The sequence below is a fragment of the Mobula birostris genome, chromosome 8 (assembly GCF_030028105.1).
Source record: "Mobula birostris isolate sMobBir1 chromosome 8, sMobBir1.hap1, whole genome shotgun sequence".
In the NCBI taxonomy this organism is placed as follows: Eukaryota; Metazoa; Chordata; class Chondrichthyes; order Myliobatiformes; family Myliobatidae; genus Mobula; species Mobula birostris.
Genome location: NC_092377.1, coordinates 57,817,702 through 57,830,542, shown reverse-complemented (window position 1 = coordinate 57,830,542; position 12,841 = coordinate 57,817,702). Strand labels below are relative to the sequence as shown.

General features: G+C 39.0%; 1 protein-coding gene across 6 annotated transcripts in view; it reads left to right on the top strand.

Annotated features, from left to right (window-relative positions):
* Positions 1-12,841, top strand: part of LOC140201329 (ribosomal protein S6 kinase alpha-5-like) — a 77,934-nt gene that overhangs the window by 16,672 nt on the left and 48,421 nt on the right. For 2 of the 6 annotated variants that reach the window (XM_072265236.1, XM_072265241.1), the window contains exons 2-3: positions 498-569; positions 5,712-5,930. In XM_072265236.1, the coding sequence (XP_072121337.1) occupies positions 498-569; positions 5,712-5,930 (291 nt within the window). Of the gene's footprint in view, positions 1-497; positions 570-2,397; positions 4,572-5,711; positions 5,931-12,841 lie in introns of those variants that run through there. The other 4 variants (XM_072265240.1, XM_072265239.1, XM_072265238.1 and 1 more) reach the window with 4 other exon arrangements.

Sequence of the window (12,841 nt, the reverse complement as noted above, 5' to 3'; positions counted from 1 at the left end):
ATGAAGAAAAATATCTGAAATTGTCTTTCCTTTCCTCCCTCCCTCCCATACAATTATCTTTTATTTCCAGAATTAGGAGTTACACATTTTGACATCCCTGTGCAAAGTGTCCATTCAATTTCTATTAGATATTTTGCAGCCTCCTAGGCTCCTATATTCAATAATTACACATCTTTGCTTTCACCATCACCTTTTGCCTTGTTTCTTCACCCCTTTTGTCATATAATCTCTCCTGACTTCCATATCATAGACTTATCCTCGTCTTCTATTCTTCCACGACATTTGCATTGATCCTGTTAGACTTCTCCCCCACCCCCCCCCCCATTTCCATGAAACCTAATCTAAGCAAAATACTACTTTGTTTCTCTATGCACAGGCACTGCATGACCTACAAAATACCTCCTCTAATTTCTGTTTTTAAGCAGTGTTGAGTTTCTGAACTCTATAGGTCATGCCCTTCACACATGAAGTTACCATTTTGTACTTGTAATTGGCAGCAAACCTCACTGGACACAGAGAAAAAGTTGGATTGGAAAACTTTGAGCTACTGAAGGTTCTGGGAACAGGAGGTGAGTTTTGGGTAGAACCATTTTTGTATCAGTGTTTAGTCTTATACTCATATGGCAATTCTGATACAGACTGGATTTTAAACATTAGGCATAGACATGCCTCAATACACCTAGCTAGTTAAACCAAATAGGTTAAAAATTTCGGCCAATGTTCTGTGCTGAGCTGACAGACATCGGTTGACTAGTGTTCTGCATGGTCATATTCTTTTCTTTTTCTTGTGATTTTTTAACTGTATGTATAGAAAAATGAAGATTGGATTTGAGTTGTCTATGATCATATCATTTTCAGTGGAAATTATTGATACTTGGATTAGTTTAGATTAGATTAGATTATGAGGACACTCAGTCCTCGTTTATTGTCATTTAGAAATGCATGCATTAAAAAATGATACAATGTTCCTCCAGAAAGATATCACAGAAACACAGGACAAACCAAGACTAACTGACAAGACCACATAATTATAACGCATAGTTATGACAGTGCAAAACAGTACCATAATTTGATAAAAAGCAGACCATGGGCACAGTAAAAAAAGTCTCAAGTCCCGATAGCCCCATCATCTCACGCAGACGGAAGCACCGCAAACTTGCCGATGCATTGGAAGCACCCGACCGCAGCCAACTCTGAGTCCGTCTGAAAACTTCGAGCCTCCGACCAGCCCTCCGACACCGAGCACCGAGTACCATCTCTGCCGAGCGCTTCGACCCCGCGCCGGCCGCCAAGCAACAAGCAAAGCCGAGGACTCCGGGCCTTCCCCTCTGGAGATTCTGCATCACACAGCAGCAATGGCAGCGAAACAGGCTCTCACGTCTGTCTCCATCAAGTCAGGATTGTGCGCGGCACCCTACTTGACAAATAACAGATATCATTCAGCGGAGTGGCCACTGCAAGCTGCGTCGCGCTGCCATCTTCTCCTGCCTGTCAATTATTGTATAAAATACTAGTTTTACAAACGTCTTTGGAGTAAAGACATGAAAAGATTATTGACTAAAAAAAAGAATTGACTTTATTTGAATGGTTAGTCTTATTCTAACATCCATTTGTAAAAGATTAATTCTATATTACATATAAAATAATTCATGAACTTTATTTGTGTGACAGTATGTGTGTACTTTTGAATAATATGACTATCCTTGCCAGTTCAGATAGGATTCAGGAGAAAGGATGGTGCAACTATTTATCATTTCACCTGTCAAACTTGGATTCACTTTCAACCCACACCAATGAGATAAACTCTTTGTTTTGTTGAAATGATCACCACATAAGATGGATCCTTGTGAATCCATCGCTGGTCAAGTATCATTCAGACATTTTTGGCACAAATTAACAATTTGGTCATTCAGTGAAAAAAATCACATGTAATAGTTTTCTGCAGTAAACTGCATAATGTTGTAGAGGTTGCTTTCCTGATTTTTCAAACAGCAATTGATACAAAACAGCATCCAACCAGATAATTCATGCTACATATATGTTGTGTAAAGATTATGTACCACTTCAGCTAACCATCAGTCAGCTATCTGACAGTGCACTCTGTCTGTCTTTTGCCCGAAACTCACTCTGCCCCTAAGCAGCAAATTGCAAAACCTGCTAATGATTCTACCCAACCTTTAAGATGTTTTAAGAGACATTTAGATAGGCACATGGATGTAAGGAAGATGGAGGGATATGGACATTGTGTAGGTACGAGGGATTAGTGTTGTGGTGATATGACGTGTTAGAATGTGATTGAACAGAGCATGTGCAGAAATGTTAGAATGATCTAGAACATGGCTTGGTAAAAACGTGGTTTGGTTTTATTGCTGTAAATAAAAGTTCTAATTCTTCCAGAATATGATTCTTTACTGTTAACCCACGGCACGTATAAATATGAGGAACACAATATGGTGTCAGAAGTCGGTGTGGAAGAATAATACATTTCCGAATACAGGAGAATCGAAGATAATGGAAGAAAAAAAGAGCGCGAACTGCTTTGGTGTTGGCTAACAGTTTTACAAATGGAAGGTTTGCAACCTCCACCAACACTTCAGCTGACTGGGAATGTAGCTGAGAACTGGAGGAAATTCAAACAGCATTTTGAAATGTATTTATCGGTAATCGGAGCAGATAAAAAACGGAAAAAACAAAAGCTGCGATTCTACTCCATGTAATAGGTGACAACACAATTGAGGTATATAACCATTTTACTTTTGAAAATGGAGATGATTTGAATCTAAAGGCGATAATGGATACATTTGAAGCGTTTTGTATACCGAAGCATCATGTGACGTATGAACGATACAAATTTTATACTTGTAAGCAGAAAGCTGGTCAAACGATTGATCAATTTGTTACAGAGTTGAGACACCGCAGTAAAACATGCGAGTTTGCAGAACTGACAGACTCTCTCATTAAAGACAGAATTGTTTGCAGTATTCTGGATAATGGTCTGAGAGAAAGACTGTTAAGAGAACAAGGTTTAGACTTGAAAAGAGCTCTGATGCTTTGCAAAGCTTCGGAAACCATGACGTCGCAGGCTACAGAACTTTTCATTGAAAGCTACCACATAGATGCTGTAAAAAAGCACGAACATATTAGAAGAAATAAACAACAACAAAACCGACAGAGAGCAAGACGTCATCTGAGATAAAAAAGATATGTGATCGCTGTGGGTGGCAGCATCGACCAAAACAGTGTCCAGCGTATGGAAAAATGTGCAACGACTGCGGTAAGAGTAATCATTTTTCATGCTGTTGCAGAAGTAGAAAGAAAATAAAACAAGTAAATGCAGTGCTTGAAAATGAACTTGAGGAGTTCTATGTAGATGTGCTTTGTGAAAACAAAGAAAGTAAGAATGACTGGACTATTCCATTGCAAGTGAACCAAAACAATATTCTGTTTAAACTTGATACTGGAGCACAAGTAAATGTTCTTGCAGAATCTGAGTTTAATGCATTAAAACCAAGACCAGAGTTACATCACACAAATATAAAAGTGACTGGGTATTCAGTTGCAGACATCAGTTAAAGGAACATGTGTGGCAAAAGTATCACACAAAAATATTGTGCACACGCTTTCATTTGTGGTGGTGCCACAGAATGTACAATCAATACTGCCTGTGAGAGACTGAATTTGGTGAAAAGAGTCTTAGTCCTGGACAGTGAGACAGAGTCAGAATACAGTGACTTGACGAGAGAGTATGAAGTCATAAAGAAAGCTCCCAGACCCATCCCTTTGTTACCAGCATATTCACCAAAACCAGGAGTTGCAATTGTGCCCTCTGGAAGTAACGCACAAGCACCAATGGGCCATGAATTCCATCACAATCTCACCTCTGCAGGAGGACAGAGGCCAAACTTGCCAGTACAGTACAATACTGATCTGGAGCCAAAGAGTGACAAGAATCAGGATCCAATTGAAGAAGTGAAAACACAAGTGAATGAATTGAGAAGTTTTATTGAAATGATGAAGTCTCACCATAAAAAAGAGATTACAGAGTTAATGAATGAATTAGATGAAGAAAAGAAGATTCGTATTTCGTTACAAATGGAAGTGAAGGAATTAAGAAAGCTACAGTACTTGAAGAAGTACAACCTAGATCATACATGGTTCAAACAGAAGAAAGAGCAGTGTTAAGAAGAAATCACAAAGACCTCAGGAAAGAGCCAGCTTCAGAGTTTCAGTTAACTGATGCAGACCAGATAAAACATGGAAATAACAATGAAACACAAGAACTGTGTGAACCACTTAGAAGGTCTACTCGTGTTCGTAAACCCCCAGAGAGACTGATAGAAACATGTTAAATTATGCATTTGTTCTAGTTAATGTTGCTAATTGTTTTTCTTTTTAAGGCAAGGAAGATGTGGTGATATAACATGTCAGAACGTGATTGGACGGAGTTCTGAGCATGCGCAGAAATGTTAGAATGATCTAGAACATGGCTTGGTAAAAACGTGGTTTGGTTTTGTTGCTGTAAATAAAAGTTCTAATTCTTCCAGAATATGATTCTTTATTGTTAACCCATGGTACGTATAAATATAAAGAACACAACAAGTGTTTGTGAGTTTTTGATTTGCTTTTTAGCTGGTTTGGCACAACATTGTGGGCCAAAAGGCCATTTCCTGTGCTGTTATGTTCTGTGTTTTATAAATCCTCATGCACTGCTGAAAAATATTCTGACCATGTCCCACAGAATTTTCTCTCCAATATTTTCCCCTCCCAAATTATGTGACCCCAACTATATTACTTGATTCCTGTGGATGCCTTGCACTTCATGCCACTGCTACAAAATTCATTTTAACCAGCAAATAATAACCATAACACTGTAACTAAACTTGTTCATACAAGAACTTCAAAATGAAGCCTAAGGAAAAAGATCTTAAAGGCATGACCTTTTCCCATTGGTCCGAAGGCCTGCAATTATTCTTCCATTCGGTCATTATTCATCTGCAAATGTTAGTAGGTTGGTTGAAAGAAAAGCCACATGTCCCAAAGCAAGCATTTCCATTTGAGGTTCAGAGCCCAAATTCTGCCAGTCACTTACTTCTCTTCAGAGTGCCAAGGCCACGGGTTGTGTGGTGCCATGGTGCCAGTTACTTGGCATGGATTGCATCTGGGTGTGGATTCATTGCAGGAGTTTACTAGACTTTGTCTTGCTAATCTCAACACTGAAATAAGAAAAATATGAGTGGGAATTATTTTTAAAAATAGCTATAAAAGAAATTTACTCTTCTTGCAGACAATTCAACTGAGTAAGTAACACATCGATAAATATTTGATTTATTTACTTAGTGATACAGCACCGGATTGGCCCTTCCGGCCATTTGAGCCGTGCAACCCAGCAACCCCCGACAACCCCTGATTTAAACCTAACCTAATAACAAGACAATTTACAATGAGCAATTAACCTTCTAGACGATACATCTTTGTACTGGGGAATGGAACTAGAGCACCTGGAGAAAGCCGGCCCACCCCACGGGGAAGATGTACAGCCTCCTTTCAGATGATGTCAGAATTGAGCACTGGGCCCCGGCACCCCCTGTCGTAATAGCATCATGCTAACTGCTACCCTACTGTGGCACACAAGATAAGATTATAAATATCTAGGAGTGTATTGTGATACTTTATTAATGAATGTTTTTTTCTCTCTTAATTCACCAATGCAGCATATGGGAAAGTTTTCCTGGTCAGAAAAATTAGTGGCCATGATACAAACAAGCTCTATGCAATGAAGGTCCTCAAGAAGGCTGCAATTGTACAAAAAGCAAAAACCACTGAACACATCAAAACAGAACGGCAGGTGTTAGAACACATTCGTCAGTCTCCTTTTCTGGTCACATTGCACTATGCTTTCCAGACAGATACAAAGCTTCACCTTATTCTAGGTAATCTTTTTACAGTTGCTCTTCTGTTATATGGCATTCCAAAATGTTTTCATTTGAACAGTTCTTTGAAGTGTCTTGGTAATATGCATTGGTTTATTACATGTTACATTAGTAATCCAGCATATACTGCCACAGACAGACCAAACCGAACCAGCTTTCATTATTGGTTAAGGTCTGTTTCCATCCATAGGAGCTGAGAGCAATAAAGGATCAGTCCTACAGAAGAATTATTACAGCGTATCACATAAATCATTTCCAATGGTCAGTAATAAAACACAAACAATACTATAATCACAAAAATAATTAAAACAAGGTTACAATGTAATTCATAATTATAATGGATAATTCTCTTCCATAAACTGAAATGCATAGCTTTGATTATTTTAATAAACCTAGGATACCACATGATTTTTAAAAACATTGTTGACTCATCCTGACAACTTCAAGGACTTGTGCATGTGATCTGTTCATAGTTACTTCCAACATTCATCACAGGTTTGCCCAAACAAACTAGCTTCAAAGTAGAAAATAAAGATGAGGCAGTTACTTTAGAAAATGGAACTTGCTGTCCTGCTGAGCTTGGCATTGGAACCACTCTTTATACTAACTATTTGGATTCTGGAAGCAGTATCAAAATCTCCAGATGACTTCAAGTTGAACCACTGGCTTGGCTACAGACTGAAGGAGTATTGTATAGAACTACTGTACTAGGGAAACTAAAGGCATGCCAAAGGCAAGGTGCACAAGTAAAGAATAACATGATTTTGGCCTTGGTTGGAAGCATGTAGATGTTTGGCATGTTACTTTGCTTGTTCAGGTGTCCATGATTGAATAGTACAAGTTGTTGAATCCTGAATTATAGATTGTCAGGTGTGATGTTGTGGCCATCACTGAATCATGGCTGAAGGATGGCTGTAGCTGGAAGCTGAATGTTCAAGGTTACATGTTGTATCGGAAGGACAGGAAAGTAGGCAGAGGGGGTAGCGTGGCTCTGCTGGTGAAGAATGGCTTCAAATCAGTAGAAAGATGTGACATAGGACTGGAAGATGTTGAATCCTTGTGGCTTGAGTTAAGAAACTGCAAGAGTAGAAGGACACTGATGGAAGTTATATACAGGCTGGGATGTGGACCACAGATTACAACAGGAAATAGAAAAGGGCATGTCAAAAGGACAATGTTATGATTGTCATGGGAGATTTCAACATGCAGGTCAATTGGGAAAATCAGGTTGGATATGGATCTCAAGAGAGTGAGTTTGTTGAATGCCTATGAGAAGGCTTTTTAGAGCAGCTTGTTGTTGAGCCTACTCGGGGATCAGCTATACTGGACTGAATGTTATGTAATGAAGTGGAGGTGATTAGGGAGCTTAAAGTAAAAGAAACCTTAGAAGGCAGGATCACAATATGATTGAGTTCAAATTGAAAATTGATAGGGAGAAAGTAAAGTCTATTGTAGCAGTCTTTCAGTGGAGTAAAGGAAATTACAGTGGTATGAGAGAGGAGTTAGCCAAAGTAAATTGGAAATAGATGCTTCAAAGCAAGGAAATAACGCCGAGCCTTTATAAGACACTAGTCAGGCCGCACATAGAGTATTGTCAACAGTTTTAGGCCGCATATCTCAGAAGGGATGTGTTATCATTGGAGAGAGCTCAGAGGAGGTTCACAAGGATGATTCCATGATTCCGGGAATGAATGGGGTTAACATATGAGGAGCGTTTGGCAGTTTTGGGCCTGTACTCACTGGAATTTAGAAGAAGGGGGGGGGGTGGATCTTATTCTCTACCAGATGTTGAGGGGACTGGATGGAGTGGATATTTAAGAGGATGTTTTCTATGGTGGAGGTATCCAGAACCAGAGGGCACACCCTCAAAATTGAGGGGCAACCCTTTAGAACAGAGGTAAGGAGGAATTTTTTTTAGCCAGAGAGTAGTAAATCTGTGGAATGCTGTGCCACAGACTGCAGTGGTGGCCAAGTCCATGGGTATATTTAAAGCAGAAGTTGGTAATTTCCTCATCAGTCAGGGCATCAAAGGATATGGCAAGAAGACAGGTGTATGGGACTGAGTGGGAATCAGGATCGGCTATAATGGGATGGTGGAGCAAACGATGAGCTGAATGGCCTAATTCTGTTCCTTATGTATTATGATCTTCTACTGGCAGGGATGACAGCAGAGCAGCAATGGCGTGAGGTTCTGGGAAAAATGAGGAAGGTGCATGATAGATGTATTCCAAAAACATAGAGATACTGAAATAACAAAATAGTATAACCATGGCTGACAAGGGAAGTCAAAGCTAATGTAAAAACAAAAGAGAGGGCATACAACAAAGCAAAAAATAATGGGAAACAGGGGATTGGGAAGCTTTTAAAACCCTACAGAGAGCAACTATAAGAATCATTAGGAGGGAAAAGATAAAATAAGAAAGCAAGCTAACAAACAATACCAACGTGGATAATAAAAGCTTTTTCAAGTATGTAAAAAATAAAAGAGAGTTGAGAGTGGATATAGGACTGCTAGAAAATGAGGCCTGAGAAATAATAATGGGGTACAAGGAGATAGCAGATGAACTAAATGAGCATTTTGCATTAGCCTTCACTGTGGAAGACACTAACGGTGTGCCAGATGTTGAAGGGTGTGAGGGAAGAGAAGTGAGTGTAGTTACTATTACGAGGAAGAGGGTGCTCAAAAAGCTGAAAGACCTAAGGGTACATAAGTCACCTGGACCAGATGAATGGGGAGATTATGGGGAGAAGGCCAGGGAGTGGGGCTGAGTGGGGGAACAGAAGGATCAGCCATGATAGAATGGCAGAGCAGACTCGATGGGCCAAATGGCCTAATTCTGCTCCTATGTCTTTTGGTCTTGTGAATTGAATTGCAACTACATAACCTAGTGCTGATTTTCATATCCATGTGTTTTCTATATTTGTTGACTATTTCAAGAGGCTGTTAGGGTTTTGAAAGAGGTAGCAGTAGAGATTGTAGAGGCATTAGTAATGATCTTTCAAAAATCATTGGACTCTAGCATGGTGCCAGAGGACTGGAAAATTGCAAATGCCCCTCCACTCTTTAAGAAAGGAGAAAGGCAGCAGAAAGGAAATTATAGACCAGTTAGCCTGAACTCAGTGGACAAGAAGATGTTGGAGTCAATTGTTAAGGATGAGGTGAAGGAGTATTTGGTGACATAGGACAATGTAGGACAAAGTCTGCATGGTTTCCTTAAGGGAAAACCTTGCCCGACTAACCTATTGGAATTCTTTGAGGAGATTACAAGTAGAATAAGTAAAGGGAATGCAGTGGATGTTGTATATTTGGACTGTCAGAAGGCCTTTAACAAGGTGTCACACATGAGGCTGATTACAAAGTTAAGAGGCCATGGTATTACAGGAAAGTTACTGGTTTGGTTAGAGCATTGGTTGATTGGTAGAAATCTGTGAGTGGGAATAAAAGGATTATTTTCTGGTTGGCTGCCAGTGACTAGTGGTGTTCCAAAGGGTTCGATGTTGGGACCACTTCTTTTTATGATGTATATAAATGATTTGGATGATGGAATAGATGGCTTTGTTGCCAAGTTTGCAGACAATGCAAAGACTGGTGGAGGGGCAAGTAGTGTTGAGGAAACAGGTAGGCTGCAGAAGGACTTAGACAGATTAGGAGAATGTGCAAGAAAGTGGCAAATGATGTAAAATGCATGGTCATGCACTTTGGTAGTAGAAATAAATATGCAGACTATTTTCTAAATGAGGAGAAAATCCAAAACTCTGAGATGCAAAGGGACTTAGGAGACCTTGTACAGAAAACCCTAAAGGTTAACTTGCAGGTAGAGTGGGTGGTGAGGAAGACAAATGCAATGTTAACATTCATTTCAAGAGGTCTTGAATCCAAGAGCAGGGATGTTGAGGCTTCACCCTGAGTATTGAGAACAGTTTTGGGCCCCTCATCTAAGAAAAGATGTGCTGACATTGGAGAGGATTCAGAGCAGGTTCACAAAGATGATTCCAGGAATGAAAGGGTTATCATAAGAGGAATGTTTGGTGGCCCTCTCTAGAATTCAGAAGGATGAGGGGGAATCTCATTGAAACCTTTTGAATGTTGAAAGGCCGAGACAGAGTAGATGTAGAAAGGATGGTGGGGGAGTCTAGGAAAAGAGGGCACAACCTCAGGATAATGGAGTGTCCATTTAAAACAGAGATGCAGAGAAATTTATTTAGCCACTACTACTACGTCGACACAGGCCTGGGAGGCCGGCATCAGGCACGATGATGGATGCTCCACTTCTCCCTCTCCCTCATCAGTGTGTTCAGTTCATCTACATTAGCCACGCCACTGTCTTCTAGGAGTGTGTTGACCATAGTCTTGGGAGGGCGCCCAGGGTTCATCCTCCCATGCTTGGGCTCCCATGTGATAACTAGGCTGGCAGGTAGCTCGGGGTGGCGTAGACAGTGCCTCACTAGTTGCAGTCTTCTCGCCTCGATTTTAGTGGTGAGCATTGTTAGGTTGTTATAGAGCTCAACGTTCGTCATGTGCTGTTGCCAACTCACATCAATCGCCATCCGAAGCATTCATGTATAGCAACCATCTAGAGACTTTCACATCGTCTTGGTGAGTGTCCACGTCTCGCATCCGTACGTGAGAATGGACTCTATGACTGCTATGAAAATCCTCTTTTTAAACCCTCTGGTCAGGTTCGACTTCCAAAGGGTGGTGAGTTTGTAGAATTTATTACCACATGCAGCTGTGGAGGTTGTTGGGTAAAGCTTGAGAAGTTCTTGATTGGACACAGCATCAAAGGTTGCAGGTTCTCCGATGTCCTTATCATTAGTTGGTCGAATCAATGCTATTAAGATGATAGTTCTACCTAAGTTTCTTTACTTATTTCAGGTAGTACCAATTTTTATTCCTAATTCCTTTTTTGATCTTATTGATTCTAAAATTTCTTCATTTATATGGCAGAGTAAAAATCCCAGTTTGAGTAAGAAATATTTACAGAAATCCAAAAAGGTTGGTGGTTTGGCAATGCTGAACTTTAGATGTTATTATTGGGCAATTAATATCCGAAATTTAACCTTTTGGACCCAAAAGTTAGATAAAACTCAAAGCCCAAGGTGGTTGAATCTTGAACGTGAGTCTGTGCAAGGATTTTCATTGGTGTCTATTTTAGGGGCTTCGCTCCCCTTTGCATTTACTAAATTGAACAAATAAATTACTAACCCAATAATTAAATATACAATACGAATATGGTTCCAATTTCATAATTTTTTTGATTTGAATGTATTTACCCTTTCCAGCCCTATTTTATTTAATTTTTTTTCAACCATCCACAATTGACCAAGCCTTTCTTTTTTGGAAAATGAAAGGAATAAACTGTTTTTGTGATTTATTTACGGATAACTGTTTTATGTCTTTTGAACAGTTATCTAATAAATACAATTTACCTAGATCGCACTTTTTTAGATATCTACAGATCAGAAATTTTTTGAATGTCACTTTGCCTACCTTTCTGATATCACATCAAATTGATATTATGGAAAAAATTTTAAGTTTAAATCCCTTACAAAAGAGTGTAGTAACAAATATCCACGACTTGATCATGAAAATCCCTTCAGGGGTATCTGATAAAATAAAAAATGAATGGAAACGAGAACTTCAAGTAAATATATCCACAGAAGAATGGGCAAAGATTCTTAAATTAGTTAATACTTCTTCAATGTGAGCTAGACATACTTTAATACAGTTTAAAGTAGTTCATAGAACATATATGTCAAAAGATAAACTAGCCTGTTTTTATTTCCATATAAACCCTGTGTGTGACAGATGTAACTCTGAGGTTGCTTCTTTAACCCATAGGTCCTGCCCTGTTTTGAAAAATTACTGGAAAGACATCTTTGATATTGTTTCAGCAGTTTTACATATTGATTTACAACTTCATCCTATTACTGCAATTTTTGGATTACCAATGATTGATCCTAATTATTTATCATCTTCAGCCTGCCGTTTGATAGCATTTGTCATGCTGATGGCCAGAAGGTCCATTTTATTTAAATAGAAAGATTTTGATCCCCCTACACCTCAACGGTTTTCTCAAACTATAGCTTGTTTAAATCTAGAAAAAATCAGGAGTAGCACGGTTAATTCCTTGATTAAATTCGAGGAAACTTGGGAGTCCTTTATTCAATATTTCCATACGTATGTCTTAAGCTGATTTTCTTTTTGAATCCTTTTTCCTAATATTTAATTGTTTATGGAAGGAGGAACGGAGTCAAGGATAGAATAATTATAATGGACAAATTATGGCAGCCCATTTACTTCTTTCTGTTTAGTTTAGGGTGTTTTTGTTTTTTTTTTGTTTTTTTTTCTTGAACAAATCTTTTGAACTTTTTTCCAGTTTCAATTATCAAGAGATCGGGAGGACCTGTCTGGATATGATATTTGAAACTTATGTTTGTATATATGATTGCTATTATTGTAATCTTGTTCTCTTGGTATTGTTATTATTGATATGTTCATTTAACTGATTATAATGCAATAAAAAAATTTGAAAAAAAGGTTGCAGGGAGAAGGCTGGGGAGTGGGGAGAGTAGGCAACAAAAGGATCAGCCATGAGTGAATGGCATAGCACACTCAATGGGCCAAATGGCCTAATTCTGCTTTTATGTCTTATGAATTGAATTGCAACTGCATAACCTAGTGCTGATTTTCATATCTGTGTGTTTTCTATATTTGGAGTTGACTATTTCAAGAGGCTCTTAGCCAGCCTGCCTCTCTGTAAATGTCTTCTAAAACCCTGTTTCCTATATCTGAACTCAAAGCATCCAAAGTATTTCTTCTTGGTTATCAGTATTGACTCTCAGTTAAGCAGGGTTTCAATTGTTAAACATACATTGTTTCTCTCAATAAATTCTCAATTTCCATGGTC